The following is a 17,839-nucleotide window of genomic DNA, read 5'->3' on the forward strand; positions in this document are numbered from 1 at the left end:
GTGAGGTCTGGTGGGGGGAAATGTGCCGGTCCATGTCATCGGGGTCATTGGCGGCCTGTTTCATGAGGAGCGAGAACACAGCGGCCCTCCGCCCTCGGTGGCGCCTGCTGCCTGGAGGCCCCCGGTTCTGGCTGCACCGCGGGGACCCCGACCTGCGCCTCCGCTGCAGAGCGGGGGGAGTCGAGGGGGGAGATTTATCTTCCCTCACTACCTGCGGCTGTGGCGTGCACGCCGCAGCCTGGGGGAGGGAGGTTTACGACGGGCGCCCGCTTCCTCGCTCCTCCGTCACAGGCATGATTGACTCTGCCTCACACATAAACATGGCGCTAACGACCCCGGCGTCCCCTTGATGTGGAGCGGCGCCGCCACGGGAGGCCGACCGCATGACATCCACCTGCAGGCTGCGGAGGAGAGCAGCGCATTCTGTCCACATCGGCCGAGAGGTGGAAGAAAATAAAACCCGCGAGGGTGAGAGGTTAAAGGAGAGCGCTCCACCAGACGATGGAGGTGAAGACGAGCAGCAAGGAATTAGGTTAAGTTGAATGAGGCCGTGCAGAACAGAAGCAGCATGAACAGAACGACTCTCCATATAATGAATATGATGCAATGGCTAAATGAAGGAAAAGGAAGGAAAAAGAAGGAAAACCTGAATAAAAAATGTAAGTTGCATTATGTAAAGCCACAAAAATAATAATAATTTATAATTAATAATAATCTTCTTCTAATTCAAGCCCCCGTCCCAGGACTTCCCAGGCCCCTGGTTTCCAAGGCCAGAGCTAACGAGCCACTAAACAATGAGCAGGTTTGTGACCAATTATTACATTACAGGAAGGTTTTATGTCCTATTTTCTAATACTGCGGACGACCAGGCGAATGGATTTTGTTTGTAGTTGGACCTGAAAGGACCTTGTAAGCGTTGGACGGTTGCCAGTCTGAATCCTTGTACCTGCAGTCGTCGCCTCTGCAGCGATGACCAGGATGATCAGTGCAGAGGGTGAGGAGCTCCTGCGCAGGTGGAGACACTCACCTGACGCCCGCCGCCGTGCGCGTGATGCCTTCAGGAACGCAACGGGCGAGCTCAATGTGTGGCGATATCACGATACACAAACAGAGAGAGAGAGAGAGACACACACACACACACACACACACACACACACACACACACACACACACGCACACACACACGCACGCTAAGACCAGCAGCATGAAATGCCGTCCTATCAGTCATATCGACGGCATCAGTGAGAACAGGGTAAAGTGGGGGAGAGGGGGGGGGGGGGGGGGGGGGGGGGGCATGAAAGACGAGAGAAGGACAAAAGCAAAGGGATCAAAAACAAAAAAAATAACAGCTTGGTGAGAAAATCCAACAGGGAGAATAAGGGAAAAGGGGGATAACGCAAAAAAAAGTTTGACACAAACCAAAAACTGAAGACAACACGCAGTGAAAAAAATCACACAAGATAAGAGAAGGAGAGAGATAAGAAGGGAGAGAGAGAGAGAGAGAGAGAGAGAGAGAGAGAGAGACGCGGAAAGTTTTCTTGGGCAAAGTGCTAAAGCTTTATCACTAAAGAAGCCCCGACATGAAGGATGCACCAACACACACACACACACACACACACACACACACACACACACACACACACACACACACACACACACACACACACACACACACACACACACACCGTGCGGCCGGAGCTCAGCTTGAACCCGACACCGACGCGCGACGAGGGGGAAGATGGCGACGCGGCGCGCGCGAGGACGGGCGCCGGGGCCCGGACTGCTGTGGTGGTGATGCAGGTCCCTGGAGGCAGCAGGGGACTGAGTGCTAGCGATTTTCTGTCATAGCTCCGCTTCTCTTCATCCCTCATGCTGTCACCCTCCTCATCCTCCCCGTTCTCAACCCTCACCACTGGTCCTACAGCACGTGAAGCATTCGTTTGGCATCAATTTCAGCCTGTTCTTTCCTGCTGCTTCTCACACTGAAACTTTACTCTGGGTTTGAAAAACTGTACATTTTGTACCACAGACTGTACGAACAGTGTATTTCTGTATGCTTTCTAATTAAGGATCAATAAATTGGACCCATTAAAGGTCTACAGATCTGTAATAAATCACTGCTGTGGTACTTTTAAACTGGCAGCGCGTGAAAACATTTCACCAGTGAATATTTACCTTCAGCATCTGTGACTCTGCTCAGTTTGATTGTATGGTTATAGTTGTGAATGTTCAAAGCCTTATTAATGATTAATAAAGTGCTGATACTGATTGATTTACATTATTTCACTTGACTTTCCTATATTTGCCTTAGAGTCATTGCAAGGCATGATGGGATACATCAATATGGAAAAGAGGCACAAGAAATGACTTCAAAATTAATGATTGATACATGCAGTTATTATTTACTGTTTACCGTCTGAGCTCGTTAAGATAAGAGGAACCTGTGCTTCACTGACTCTGACGAAGTCGAGAAGCAGGCGAGGACGGAACAACTAGAATAATCCCACCCAGGTTAGACAGAGAACACACCACACTTGACGATTAATCTGTTGGTTTTATTATATCTTTGTATATACTCATCAATATCCACCGTTAGGCACCGTACATGTGGCTCGACAGGGTTCCACTCACGCACAGAGTCAAGACGAGTCAGAGTCTGTTTAGATTGTGTTTGAGCTGTCATTCATCTATCTATAGGCCTCCATCAGCGTGTGTGCGTGTGTGTGTTCCACGTGGGAAGGTTCTTGTGCAATCCCGTTGTGCGAGCTTCACTCTGGCTCTGTGTGTGTGTGTGTGTGTGTGTGTGTGTGTGTGTGTGTGTGTGTGTGTGTGTGCGTCTACAGGTGCCCTAACAGGTACGGGGAGACTACGGCAGAGCCAGTTCGGGCCTGTTCTCGGACACCTTGGCACGATCGCCAGATCTGGAGCTGGTTAGACCTGGATGCCTGAGCCAGGAGCGCAGTGGAAAGACTCCCTCACGGCTCCGCAGGGAACTCGATGCCCTCCCTGCGAGTGGAGGACACACACACACACACACACGCACACACACACGCTTGGAGGAGTCACGATAAAGAACCACTGTTTTACGGCCTACACCCAGGTCTGCAGCGCAGCCCGTACATCACAGCTACGTCTGCTAGTTCGTAAAAAGCACAAAAGCACATTCCTGCCTAAACCCCGACTTCGCGCTGTCGCCCAAATGTGTGAAAACTCTCATTCTAGAGACGCTTCGGGGGCAGAGGAAAACATTTACACAGCGCCGCGTTCGCCGGCCCTTTACAGCCGCGTCGAAGTGCAGGATTATAATTGAGTTTGAACACGGAGCGCGTTCTTTACGGGGTCAGCATCGAAAACATGATGAAATTCAGTGTAAGTGGTTCATATATTGGAAGATCACAAGACGTCAGCCTTGTTTTACTTCAACGCGCGACGCCTGGTTTTGTCCCGTTCTCAGTCAAACTGACCAGAACTGAGCAGATGTCGGAACCTCGAGCTTAATCTGGTGTTTAGAGAAATCGATTCTACCTTCTTACATACATTTAGTTTAGAAGACAAAGAGGTCTGTAAACTTTACATGCCACAGCTAATCAACTTAGCCTAGGTTCAAAGCACATTCACAGCATATTTATCAGACACGAGATCGTACAGTTAGTAGAAATCCAGTAATCTAACTAGTCAAACGGCACATTTCATATTTCATTTTGGGATTATTTCTGTCTACAGGTCCAAAGGAAAACCACCAGTCCCTCCTCCAGCACCTCTGTTCCCCCTCTGTCCGTTTAAGGGTGCTCCAACACAAGCAGTGACACCTCCCGCGAGTAACGAGTGGCTGGGCCGAATGTGGAGGAGGACGAGGACCGCCTGGAGATCTGGTCTGAGGGTTTGTGTCGTTCCCTCCGATGATCTCTGCCTAGAAATGGTCAGATGCTTTTGGAAATCAGGCGCTGGCCAAACCAAGGTTAAGTCTGTATCGCAGTGTTCACAGATTTCATTACAGCTGGAATGAGATTCCCCGCTTCGAGTCTTGATGCTAAGCTAATTAGCTAGCGTTTGTTTAATTCTGATACAGTCCGTCGGGCACATAAATTAGACTCAGCTCAACCTTTCACCACATGCAAAAGCGTTTCCTCCAGTTTAGTTACTGACATTTTCCAGAGGGGAGATATTCTGCACTTAACGGAAGCCTCAGCCTCCCCTTCCTCCTGTGGCCTTGACAGACACAGACATGGCATCTTCACCAGACCGTGAAATAGCCACTTGTGTTTTAGCCTGAACAACTTCATTCCTATGTGGCTGTCAGCTCGCACACATGCACACACACACACACACACACACACACACACACACACACACACACACACACACACACACACACACACACACACACACACACACACACACACACACACACACACACACCTTCAGGCTTTTGTAATCCTGGAGGACTGACTGTATGTCCTGGAGAACTGATCAATACGATCCAATCTGCTTCCCGGTCCTGGCCACATTTGGCTACGGCTGCTATCCAAACAATGAGAGGCTGGACACAGAGGGGACCCGTGTACAAATAGAATCCCATTAAAATGCAATAGCTCTCAGGGGCCGGCGTTGACCCCCCACCCCCACCCCCCGTCTCCTCCAACCACAGCAACAAGTTTATACTTCTCTGACTGACAGCTCCCATCCAGGAAGAGAAAGATGTTGTTACCGTGACAACAGCTCATGCTACACTGGTGCAGATACGAGCTTTTGGCAGACGCCACTTCAGCGGCTATTATTTAGAGGTCATTTAACTGGCTACAGGGTTTATAATGTATTCACGCTCAGACATAATGAATGACACTGGTCCTAGTAACATCTATGTTGTTTTGTAACAGACACGTGTTCTCTTTAGTGCAGGAACAAACACCCAGCGCACGGACAGTGAGTGGCTGTTATTCACATTGACGACAGAGATTTTAGCCTCTCGATATCATTTAACCAACTGACAAAGTCACACGCTTGATTTTTCCATTATGAGCTCTTCCGCCTCCTTTCTACACTCCTTTCAATGCATCTCATCTAAAAATAGTTTCAAGTGGCGAGATGGGGAGCAGACAAAGCAATAAAGAGCTGTGGAAGCAACACAAAAAGGCCCGTCGTCTGCTATCTGTGATGTCTTTGCGTCCTTTCCTCTCCTCATTAGTCGTGAAGGATCTCCAGCATCTTTTGGCTGGTGGAGCTCCTTCGCTTTCACCTGCTCCGGTCCTTTCTTCCTCCCTCGCCCTCTCCTCTGTTTCGGTCGCCCCCGTTTTGTGGGCTGCCACATCAGTTTACTGTACCTGCGAGTGCGATGTGTTCAGGGACAGCGGGGGGGAATATCTTCCTCGCAGTTCATCCCTTCTCTCTCAAGGATTTGATTCATCTCGCTCAGATCGCTTTAAGGAGCCCACTTCACCCGGTTCCCTGTTTACTGCCCCGCTAACCGTTGGCTGTTTACACAGCGGCGTCCTTTCAGGCTGACTGTTTTCCATAACAGAGCGATCCATGATATATATAATTGGAGGAGAGATACGGATACTTCACAGAGCGTAATCAGACACCGTTTACAGGATCAATGCACAGAATGAGAGAGAGAGAAAAAGCACTAAAACACACTTATGGTCGTGTAAATGTGTTACTCGAGGAGGAATAGATAGTAACAGCCCTGTGGAGAGTCTTTATGCAGGAACATGCCACGAACAGACCAAGAGAATGAGTTTGGGTAAAAGACGTAGGAGTGGATTCATAATGTGGCTCTCACATGTTACTGTCAGTATTGTTTGAGGACAATTCCCCCTAAACCAACAACAAGGCAATGGAAACTGTGTTAAATGCTACCAGGAAGCCGTTAGGTTCCGAACCAACGGTGGTCCGGGGGATCTGGGCCGTCAGTTGGGTTCTCGAGGGGGAGACAGTGATGGGATGTCTGAGCGCAGTGCAGTTTTAGCTTGAAAGCTCTATTGGAGGACTGTCCAGAAAGGTCAGGAATAAGTGGACACGGGGGCGGCCATGATGGAAACGATCGGTCAGGCTCCAGGAAGCTGTGAGAAAACCATTGGCCCGTGAGCAAACAGCGAGTCAGAACTCGCGGGGAGCGTCTGGGATTTTTTCCAGATCAGTCATCAGCGATGTCGAGGACGGAGCCAAAAGGAAAAAGCTGCGCTCGGCCCAGGATGGAGTGGAGGGAAGTCTGGGGTGGATGGTGGCGAGGCGGCGGGCGGCGGTTCTTCTGTGGCCGCGTGGTCCTGCTCCGTCAGGCTACGGCGAAGACGGAGTGCACTCCAGAGAGGCTGCGGAGGAACAGAAACAGAGGACGAAAGAGTTTAGAGGTCCCGTTCTGACAGAGGAAAATCTGGAAAAGCAAAGTAGGAGCAAAGAAGGGGGGGGGGGGGGGGGGGGGGGGGGGGGGGGGGGTGAAACCAAGAGGAGTGACGTAGATGAGAGAGGAAATTAAGAAGTTGAGATCAAACAGGAAAAAAAGAGAAAGGGCCGAGATAACAAGCACGGGCACAGTGAGGCATAAAAATGGATCAGGGGGATGGAATTAGAAAAACAGAGGCGAGAGAGGGAGGAGATAAGAGAGACGGGATGGAAAAAAGGGAGCGGGAGGAAGAAGACGAGCAGAAAAGGAGAGGAGACGTAATTATAAAATGGCACGAGAAAATCAATGCAGCGCGCGTCATTGTGCTTGCAGGCGCCGTACAAAGGGAGGTGGAGAGCGGCGGCGTGTCCATCACACACGCACACATGCACATGTCTGTCACAAACACACACAGAAAGGAACATTTCAAATGCAGAGTGAAGACAAGGAGGATGAGTCAGGCAGATGAAGCGGAGAGAGACAAGTGACATTTAGAGCTCAGTCGGGGCATGTGATGACAAGGCACAAAGATCCATACGAGCGCGGAGTCTGACAACAGCTTGTGTGTGTGTGTGTGTGTGTGTGTGTGTGTGTGTGTGTGTGTGTGTGTGTGTGTGGCTGCAAAGCTCAGTGCAAGGCAACAGATTGAAGCTTTTATACGCGATTGTTTCAACTGTGGGAGCTGAAATCCGGGGCAGAACGACGGAGCCGAGGATTCGCGTGAGGCTTTAATGCGACAGCGGATGAGGTGTTTGTGCCCTTTGTTTAAGTAAATGCGCCCATAGAAGAAGCTGCAGTGAGAGCAACACAACGCGCTGGTTGTCAGTTCGCTAATGATGCAACAGCAAGTAAGCGTCAGGTTCTCAGGGTTTGGTTCAGTTGTTTTATTAAAGCGCAAACTGTGGTTTCTACACACAATGAGTGGTTTTACTTGCAAGATGCATGAAAGAACTTGTACAATGTATTTTGATTGGAAACATTAAGTTGCCTTAAAAGTAAAGGGAGTCTATGACTAACAGGTTTTCCTTATCAGATTCAAGCTTCACATTCGAGGACAGAAGGTGTTTTTACAGGTTGGAACTTAAATGCAATGGAGTAAAAGTACACAGACAGATGAGAGGCAAAGCTCAAGTGCAGTACTTCATTCTTTAAGTACATGCAGTACTGGCTAACGCTACAGTACACACTAACAGACACACGACCCAGCCACAAAATATCCATAATCATCACAGACAAACCCTGCGACACATCAGGCTATTCCTGCTTAAAAGCATGTAAACACCATGTCAGCCCACACACACACACACAGACACACACACACACACAGACACAGACACACACACACACACACACACACACACACACACACACACACACACACACACACACACACACACACACACACACACACACACACACACACACACACTCCTGGTTAACTGTATTAGTGCCAAGGCTTATCAGCAACGTGGGAACACACACCACAAAAGGCTGAAATTCATTACAGCCGTAGGAGGCCATGACAGGCTGTCAGCATGTTCAGAGGTTCTTCAACCCCCCGTCCTCTGCCTTGAGAGAGTGCTGAGCGCACTCTCAGCTCACACGTGCACACGTGCACGCGCACACACACGGCTGTGAGGTGCTGAATAGAGGCCAAACCCAGAGGTGCATTTCAATGACACGCAGACCTGCATCACTATGCTCCTCCTCGCTCTCATTAATCCCCACAAACGCACATATTTGCATCTTCTTATGAGGAGGAGGTTTACTGTTATGGCTGTAGTCAGTGGGGATAATAATCGCAGATTATTGTTGCTATAAACCACCTAAACAATGCAACAGTGGCTGCTTTTACAGCCTCACCAGCAGTAAAAAGGGAGTGGGATCATCTTTAGGTGAACACTTCAAGGACAGGAAATGGAAAATGACTCTGGAAAGTCTTGTCCTTAATGTAATTACTGTAATGTGCCAGAGCTAAATTAAACAGAGCAGCATGTGAGCGTCTGTGTGACACAAGTGGCTGGTTTTACTCCACTTGTTACTCAACCAATTCCAAAGCCCACTCATCACACTTAGGTCCCAAACAAAGAGCCGGCGCATCTATTATTAGGTTATTGTACCGCTGTGTAATTCATACACGGGTTTGGACCCCCCCCACACACACACACACACACACACACACTGAGCTCAGTCTCCTGTGCCGTCGCTACGAGTGATGAATGAGATCGGTCAGTAGACGCAGACGAGGAGCTTTTCAGACACAGGTAGTCAAATGTCTGGATCATCAAAATCTCTCTCTCTCTCGCGCTCGCTCGCTCGCCCGTGCATTTGTAACCGGACCCGTCTGGATTGTTTAATCTGCGCACCTCCACGTGCAGCTGCATCTGCCGCCTCTCCGAGCACCATGTGTCGCGCGGGGACAGATTCAGGCTGGGAGCTTTGAAGTATCTGGGCTACAGGTTGGCGTCGAGCGTCTCCCCTTTGCTTCCAGTCAATGACAGACCCGAACAGACGCATTCAACCGAGCCGCATCAGCCGTGATAATTCTGCTGCAGCTCATATTTTACTCACTGGCCCACTGGTACGTTTGCATCCACGGCTGAAAATAACCCAACAAACAGACAAATGGGCCGGCGGATGCCCCACTTTTAGCTTTTTGAGTAATTTTTGGTAAAATCTAGAAGGTAATGGCTTCAGTGGGAACAATACTACAGAATTACCTGTCTCACTGTGTGGTGTTTGTTTTAAGGATGAGATCAGACAAACGTAACTGGGCTGAAGCTGCTGGTCACAGGTCACGACCTCAGGGACGACTCGAGCGAAGACAAAGTCTGCTTTTACCACTAAAAACTCATTCAGTGACTACAGAACCAACATTTATTAAGATGAGTCGCTGCATTCTACGATATTTACTCAAGTCCAGCATTTCACAGCAAAGAAGTGAAAGAGCAACGCTGGTTCTCACCTTACATGTCATTAAACACAGTCTACCCCGTATTAAAGTCTAGTCGATGATGATTAAAATGGGATAAATATAACTTCAGGCTTTTATGTTGGCACCGACTTATTGGAAGACGCGATATCAAACCTTAACATCAGCTTCGCTGCTGAAGGTTAACGCGGCGACACATCGCACATCGGTTCAATAATTCATTTTCAGCGAGTCTCACCAGCGCCGTAGTGGTCCGGACCGTGATGGGCCTCAGCGACAGACCATAATAAAAAAAAAGGGGCCACACGATAAACTCTGTGCACTTACAGGAGAAAGCTTGTTATTGATTCCTTTATTGATTTATGCTAAGTCCACTGTGCGTCTGGATCAGCGGCTTCCAGGCGGAGATGTAGTGGTGAAGCTCAGAGGTCACGGAGTCACATCCAGCGCTGAGTGGAAGTCCTCACCAGTTAGGTGGCACGTACGTGCGCGTGGAAGCCAATATATTTATATATGTAGAGCTTTGAGCCTCTGCGGCGCTTAGATAAGGTTTAAGACGCCTTGTCTCCCAGCGTGTGTTCAAAATAGGTCATCTAACGCAGCGACTCTGAGCAAGCGTGCCTGCCTCGCTCCGTGCCCTGATTCCAACAACATAAACAACTGACAGAAACTTTTCCCCTCTCCCTCTCTCCATCCATCTCTTTAAAGCGCAGCTCCTCATCAGCGCAACCCAGCGAGGTTAAGTAAATAAGTCTATTTTATGCAGAGCGAGCGGCGGCTCCTCGGCGTGCGCGTATTTTGGTATTCCAGCTCGTGTCAAGTTGGATTTTTTTTGCCGCTGTGCCTCTTCCAGCGCTACCTGCCAACACACACACACACACACACACACACACACACACACACACACACACGCGCACACACACACACACACACACACACACACACACACACACACACACACACACACACACAGGCTCAGCAGGGGACCGTCAAGCTGAGCTTAGCAGCGTTTCGCTGCCGCGCCGCTCTATCACGCAGGATCTCTCCGTCGACATAGAACTGTCACGGCCTTCGGGGCTCAAAGAAGCCGGCGGAAACGAGCAAAAAGTGGAACAGTGAAAACAAGCGCCTCGCTCACTGCAGCACATGTCTGCACGCGGCTACAACCACCGCATGAGCACGAAATCACAGCCGTGTGTTGCACAGGGGAGCAGGACCCTCGGACCGGCGTCGATGGAGAGAGCCCGAGGCTTGTAAACATCTGGGGTGCTTATTTGTTTAAAAAAAAAGAAAAAATCCCTGGAATTAAAATCATCATTCAAAAGGATTCTGAGTGATGCACTTTGTTCCAGCTTTAAAAGCGTTTGTGCAGATGCGAAGCAGCAAATTTGACGTCAGAAAATGAAACAGGGAGGCAGAAACGCTGCACGTACCTGAGACGCTGGTTCCCTTTGGACATATTATTACATACATTGCTCATCAACAGCTGGCACACGTGAATGCAGAGCCCCAGAATGCTACATTAGCCTCACAGCAGGGAGCCCAACCCATATAACTACATAATAAGCCTCGGTAACATGACGCACCTCGCGCGCATGCGAGCGCTGGTGATGAAGAATGTCAACGAGCACATTTCCCCAAATGTCAAAGCTTCTATTTTAACATGTTGCACGACAGATTCCCGCTTTCACTCGCGCCTCTTGAACGTTTTTGGCCGTTTTAGTGCATTAGAGCGCTGCTGAACTCCTGCATCGTTGCGAGGGGTTAACTTGATTTGCCGTCTGCTTAATTTAGTGGAATGTGCCAGCAGCATTTGCGGCCGGTTATTTCATTAGGTAAATCATAGCCTGAGAGCCCATTAACGGCCTCGCAGCCGAGGTTTGAGTGATAATTGGTGGCGGTGAGTTCAGGTACCGCCTCCTCCCGCCGAGAAGCTTTCAGGTTGCGTTCGAGGCCGCGGTGACAGACTGTGCTCGGTGATAATGTTCATCCTCCTGAGCCGCTGCGGTTTCATGCATCGCTGCCTGAGGGCGTGTGGGTCACAAACTTCATCCCCAGGTTGCATTTTCACATCGGTTCCGTACACGGCGAAAAACTCTGGCACGTCTGGCACGAAGCCGTGACCCGTGTTTGCTTTTAATCATGACACAATCCACCTGCTAATTTTGGAGGCACACTGACGTCATGAATATTTTACAAACACTTCTCTTTTTTTCTACCAAACGCGATGAATGAAAAGCTGCGTGGACGCCGTCGCTGATAAACACCTGAGGAGGGGGACATAGTTGAGCGCCTGCCCACACCATCATTAACCTTGTAAAACCTCAGCGTGCACCGGTGATTAACGACAGCCCATTAGCTGCTATTAAACAGCAGCCCGGCCTCCTCCACCACAGTCCTGCCAAGAAACCACTTCTCCGTCCCAGACTGGAACTTTCCCCCAGAATGGAGCAATTTCCAATTCACACCTTCGGCCGTGAGAGGCTTGATTGCAGGTTGCAGAGTGACCTACTGCGGCCTGATATGCTCTGACTGCTGCTTCCCTGTGTGCCACTTACTGGTTTCCCCTCCCAGCCTTGTTCAAAGGCCTGTTATTGTTTATTACAATAGACCTCAGTGGAGTCCCCATAGAGGGCTCAGTGATAAGCAAAATACTCCAACGCAGAAAGGAGGCTTTTACCATATGAAAGGCAGCGGGGAAGAGAATGGGGGGGGAATGGAGAGAAGCGGATGAAGCGGAGGAAGACGGAGGTGCGGCTGGGGCGGAGGGTGCGTGGGAGCGGGGGAGAGCGAGCTGGGCGGGTGAGAGGGGGAGATAAAGGCAGAGCCGTATTCCCTGATGTGGCTTCTGTGCGCCGGCTCTTTGCAGCTCCTGCTCCGAGGATTACTGCATTTACACTTCGGCTTAAAAATAGCCCCGGCGATAATTTATTTAGCTGGAGCACGCGCATTGCACTTTAAAGAACGCGCCTCCCTCTCACTCGCTCCTCTGGAAGTGTGGATGCGACGTCCTCCCCCCGTTCCCTCAGTAACTCACACCCACGTTAAACGGTGGCCACCGTCACCTGCACAGATCCTGGATGCAGCTGAGCAGCATCTCTTTCCTGAGACTCAGTAATAGTGGAGGTTTTGATCCAGATGAAGTGAACCCTGGATTCGAACCCGGGTCTCTGTTAAACGCTCCACCGTGTCAGTGTTCAGCTTCTCCCGGCAGCGGAACCGAAGCCACTAGACGAGTGAAATTAGCATTATCACAACCCTCCTTGATTCCGGGACAAGCTGCTAAACCAATGATACACCACTCAAGCGAGGAGAGCGAGTCCGGCGCGGCCCAATTTGCCCTTGGGATCTGCCTGTTGAGTGTACTTGAAGGAGACGATGCCTCTCAAGTCGCTCAGCTGATACGGCGGCGTATCGAGACTCAAACAGGGCATGTTCAAAGTCAACAGCACTCGAATGTACGATATGAGAGGCCTTCAAAGAGGAGAGACAAAACGGGCCGGCTGCTATTTTGGAAGCGGATAAGTGCTTCAGTAGCTGGGGTTAAAGGGGATCATCAGTCTTTGTGGCACGGCGAATCTTATTTTCCACCGAAATGTGATGACTCGACAACAGGGAGGACGGCGGCGGTGTGATGGTAGGAGCAGAGGAGGAACGATGGCCCCCCACTGGGACGTGCTGCGGTCACGTGTTTACAGTTCAAACTCTGATTCACCACAAAGTAAGAGGCAGAGAAAAAAGGAAAGAAAAATAATTCAATATGTTGGAATAAAGTCCACAATCTGTCACTTTGGGATCGTGTTTAGTCATAACTTCGAAAGATAGATGGTAAAATGTACATGTCGACTATGACAATACATGTTTTTACACCTTTATAAACCATGTTGCTCTAATTAAAGCTACAATGTGCAGATGTTCAAGCAGCTAATGAAGGTAAAGCGTTAGCGGACCATGCAAACAGCTGCATCTTACTCTACGCAGTTCATTTTCTGCACCTGCTCTAATTTCATGTCGAATCCGCTGTAGGTGCAGAACCTCACGCACATTATTTCAGCGTTTGGGGAAGTGCAACGCCTGGCAGGCTGTAATATTAGGCCACGCTATTCGTCCCGGTGCAGCACACCCTGTCAGGAAGGCCAGTCACAGCAGCTGTACGCGCTGCGGGACGTGATTATTATTTGAGCCTGCGGAGAAGTTTGAGGTAAAAGTAAGAAGTTGGAGAAGTGAAAGCGGTGAGATGAGGAAGAGGAGGAGGAAGATCTGTGGCGTTGGACGGGTGAGTAAAGAAACGGGTAGTTTCAACATACAGCACCTTAACTCACCAACATTTCCACTATGTGGGTTATTTGAAGGCAAACAAACACTTTGCTATAATATATTATTAACATGAACAAATGGAACCTTTACAGCAACAAGCACGTAAACTGTTCTGTGGAATTATCATAAGGAAACTGCTCAAACAATCGGGGGCCCATTTCTTTGTGTTTGCTTCCATTTCCATTTCATCCGACTCATGTCTCGGCCCGGGCCCTGAAGGCACCGTTGCCACTGATGGCATCATTATCCTCTTCCACACGGTGACAACTTAAAGAAACCGCTTCCAGCGTGTGGCTGTCGATGCAGCGCTGGAAATATGTCCCGTCGGCCGAGTCTGACCAGTGAAGGAGACGCGTTAAAAAAAAGGGATGAAGCTCTGCGTTTGCTTTGGGGAGAGGCTGTGTACACTCACTAGATAAATCTGGGTAGAAGTGCAATAAAGCCTCCCTCAGCCACATAACCAATCACCATGAAAAGGAAATTTCATTTTCCTCTCGACTGAAAACTTTGGAAACACTATAATTCCCCTTGAGTGGCTCGGGGATTTCAAGTTTAAACTAATTTGCTTGTCTGGTAATTAAATAAGAAATCAATTCTACAAGCAATTAGTTCCGCCGGTGCGCGCGACTAGTACTTGTTAAAGTGTTTATGAGTGCGACTGCGTGTTTGTGGGACGTGCACGTGTCCGGGCACATTCGTGCGTGGGAGGTAGGAGACGCATCGCCTTCCTGCAGATTGATTGCGAAGCCGAACTTGTATTGTTTTATCGCATTTGGGTGCAGGTTATAGCAGCTGCTGATTTCAAAAATAAGTTACTCTGTGAGTCATTATCATTTATTATGTTTTATACAAAAAAAAGCAGCAGTTTTAGCTCGTTTTGTTTTTTTTGTCCTGTGCGTTTTGACAGACCCACATCCTCTCACGCCGCCTTATTAACTGCTGCTCTGGCTCCATCGCAGATTTCCCACAATGCATTTGAACATCCCCCAGAGAACAGGAGTGAACTTGTTGCTTTCATCCGAGTGGGAGGAAAAGTACAATACGGATAATGATACCAACAGTACAATCACTGCGACGGATGGAGTGTCTCCAGCAAAGAGGGGAGCGATACAAAAACATCTGCTCTCTAGTTTCCCAACGCCGTGTTTACAGTGTTTAATGTGAAAGATGTGGCTCCCGGGAACATCTTGATTTGGATTTAGGAGAAAGAGAACAAACATCTGCCGATAGAAGAGCTAAATCTGATCCTCACCCCGAAAGTGCTGTCGTCAGACTCTTTGCTGACTCTGAACCCCCCAGCATCTCCCTGTGTTTTCCACCAGCGCCGCCTGCTCCTGCCGCCGGTGCCATTAGACGTGTTTGTAGCAGCGGGGGGTCTGAACTCGCCTCTCCTCTGCACCGCATCGCCCTTGAGCAACGCTCCTTAACCCCGGCACGGCCAGAAGCGGCAGAAGCACGGCATCGAGTGGGCAGCGCGATAACGTTGGTGTGTGTGTGTGTGGGGGGGCATCTGCAGGCAGCAGAGCAGCCATATCATTAATATTAACCCTGATGCTGTACGTGCGTCACACCTTGGGGGAATTCATTATAGCCCCATATTAGCTATTAGCACGCTCACGATGTCCCAGCATGCCTTGCAGCCAGCCATATCTCCGTGCACGTGTGTTCAGATCACGGCTGCCGCTGGCATCGCGTCGCGTCTGGGTCAACAGACGCAGAGGGTGGCTGATGCGACGCAGGCAGCGGAGCCGCCTCGCCGCCGGCAGCCGTCCGCCTTGTTTGCCAAATGCATTAGACGCACAGTCGGCGACGGTTTCCACGCTCCTCCGATCCGACGCGCTCGGTATTCGAAGCGCCGGCGATAAGTGACAGCGGCGCCCACGTCCTCATCCTTCGCTCGAGGACCGCGAGGCTGCTCTGCGTTTTCCACAAAGCGGTTCCAGTTGAGGAACCGTCCTTCCATTCGGAACCCTGAGACGAGGCTCTGCCTGTCTTAGTTAATTAAAGCATGCTGACGCCTTTGTCCTTAAGTGCTTTTAATATAACATCTCCTCTCAAGGCTGCAGTCGAGTCCCAGATCCCGACTGTCTGCTCCGCTGAAACCATTTTCACAGCCCGACTGTCCTGCTGCACATGTTCACACCCCAGAGAACATCTCTGACCTATTAAATGCACAGACCCCCTTTTAAACGGGATTAGTGGACATCTGCAGGGGTCGTCGTCCACAGAGCAAAGCGGAGACCAGACGTGAAACGAAGCGGCCGATTCCTCCGTCCTCCGCGATGCAGGACGCGCGGTCCAGCTCCACGGCGTGGGAGTGGAGCCCGTTCCAGATCAGCCAGAGCGGACGCAATGTGCGGCAAGTGTTTTTATTTTAAATCCCCGGGAAGTGGATGCGGAGAGAGGGAACATTTGCACAAATAATGACTAATCGTCAGAGCCGTCTTCGCGCACGCCCCACAAATAAACGTGTCACCTGCTTTCACCGCCTACTTGACACTGAGTAATCACACAGTGAGAGACATTTGCCATGTTACTGGATGGCAGCGAGGCCGCCCGCGCTCATCCGGCCCTTTGGGTGGGAGACAATGAGAGCCACAGGGGACCCGGAGGGATCGGGGGTGACCCCCGATGACACCGCGGCAGCAAATCCACCATGGGAGTGGGAAAACCAACAGGAAACAAAGTGTGGAGGAAGAAACAGGCGAACGAAGCTCTTTCAATTAGCTAATCTAATGCCTGTGACTCTCTGTGACTCTGGAGTCAAACCCACCCGTCCACAGCAGAATAAACAGGGTTTGACCCAGGTGAGGAGCTGATCAGATGGCAGTACTTTAGTGGAGGGCTGTTATACGTCCTTCTGTTAACAAGCGCCTTTGCGCTTCTCTGAGTGGACGTCTGAGCCTGGGGGAAACACTGACGCACGGAGAGAAATGCAAATCAGGTCGTTCTCCTCAAACACTCGCGGCACGATAATCGCTCTCTCCGCAAGAAGCGAGAGGATTTGAGAAAACCCGAGGATGCTTAATTGCTAACCTGAGGAGAAGGGGAGCCGAGTGTCAGGGAGAGTAAATGAGAGTGAAAACACAAATAAGAAGGGGCTGCTTCGTTCACGCACGCCTCAGTGGCTTCAAGTAGGAGCAGTCAAGAGGCAGAAAAATGAGACTTCCCTCCTGTGAATCACGTCCCACCATCACACCAGAGCCAGCAAAGCGGTGGCTTTAGGAGCGCTGCACACGTCCAGGATGTTCATGTTGCTTTCAAAGGCATCAAGCTAACAACATATGCTCCAATGCCCCTTTAAATGAATCATCCATCCTGCTGAGGCGAGGTCTCCTCACAGACACGAGTGGAGACGGCTGGGCCGAGCCGGCGCCGCTGGTTGCGCAGCGTGAGCTAACGGCGCTAACGGCCGCTAACCGGCGCTCAGTCGGTCGCTGATGGACAAATAAGCGCCACTGCCGGCGTGTCTTTATCGCCTGCTCTGCTCAAGACTGCGCCCGCGTGATTGATGCCTGAATGCAGGCCTTAATTTGGGGGAGGTGAAGAGACGGGAGCTACAATGCCTGACTAAACGGAGCAGAGGAAGGAGATATAGATAAGACAGGGCCCTTTGTTACTCCTCCACAGCGACGGGTTGACAGCTCGCTGCTGATGTACATGTGTGCTGTGTGTTTATCAGCCAACTCAGCGGCCGCTCCGTCGATGCGGACTTGCTCATTCAGCCTAGTTCACGTTTTGTCAGGAGCAGCTGAGATACAGAGTGACTAGGGCTTCATTTAGGTCTGACCCAGATGCTTTGAAGCTTTGTCGGTTGCCATAGTAACCGCTGCTGATCCTGTCAATCACGCGCCGGACGTTGCATCGTCATCGTCGCCGTCTCACGGGGTCTGCACCCAACATCCAGCATCCAGCACCCAGCATCCAGCACCCAGCACCCAGCACCAAGCACCCAGCACCCAGCATCCAGCATCCAGCACCCAGCATCCAGCACCCAGCACCCAGCACCCAGCATCCAGCATTCAGCATCCAGCATCCAGCATCCAGCATCCAGCACCCAGCAACCAGCATCCAGCACCCAGCATCCAGCATCCAGCACCCAGCACCCAGCATCCAGCATTCAGCATCCAGCATCCAACACACAACACCCAGCATCCAGCATCCAGCATCCAGCACCCAACACACAACACCCAGCACCCAGCACCCAA

The 17,839-nt window shown here is 50.5% G+C and overlaps 1 protein-coding gene across 1 annotated transcript in view; it reads right to left on the reverse strand.

The window, feature by feature from the left end:
- Positions 1–2,534: 2,534 nt before the first annotated feature.
- The window catches only part of samd12 (sterile alpha motif domain containing 12), a 53,932-nt gene continuing 38,627 nt past the window's right edge, over positions 2,535–17,839 (reverse strand). Inside the window, exon 5 of the mRNA XM_029166634.3 lies at positions 2,535–6,311. Within this exon, the coding sequence (XP_029022467.1) occupies positions 6,280–6,311 (32 nt within the window). The 3' untranslated portion in view covers positions 2,535–6,279. The remainder of the gene's footprint in view (positions 6,312–17,839) is intronic.

Source organism: Betta splendens, chromosome 11, assembly GCF_900634795.4.
Source record: "Betta splendens chromosome 11, fBetSpl5.4, whole genome shotgun sequence".
Lineage (NCBI taxonomy): Eukaryota > Metazoa > Chordata > Actinopteri > Anabantiformes > Osphronemidae > Betta > Betta splendens.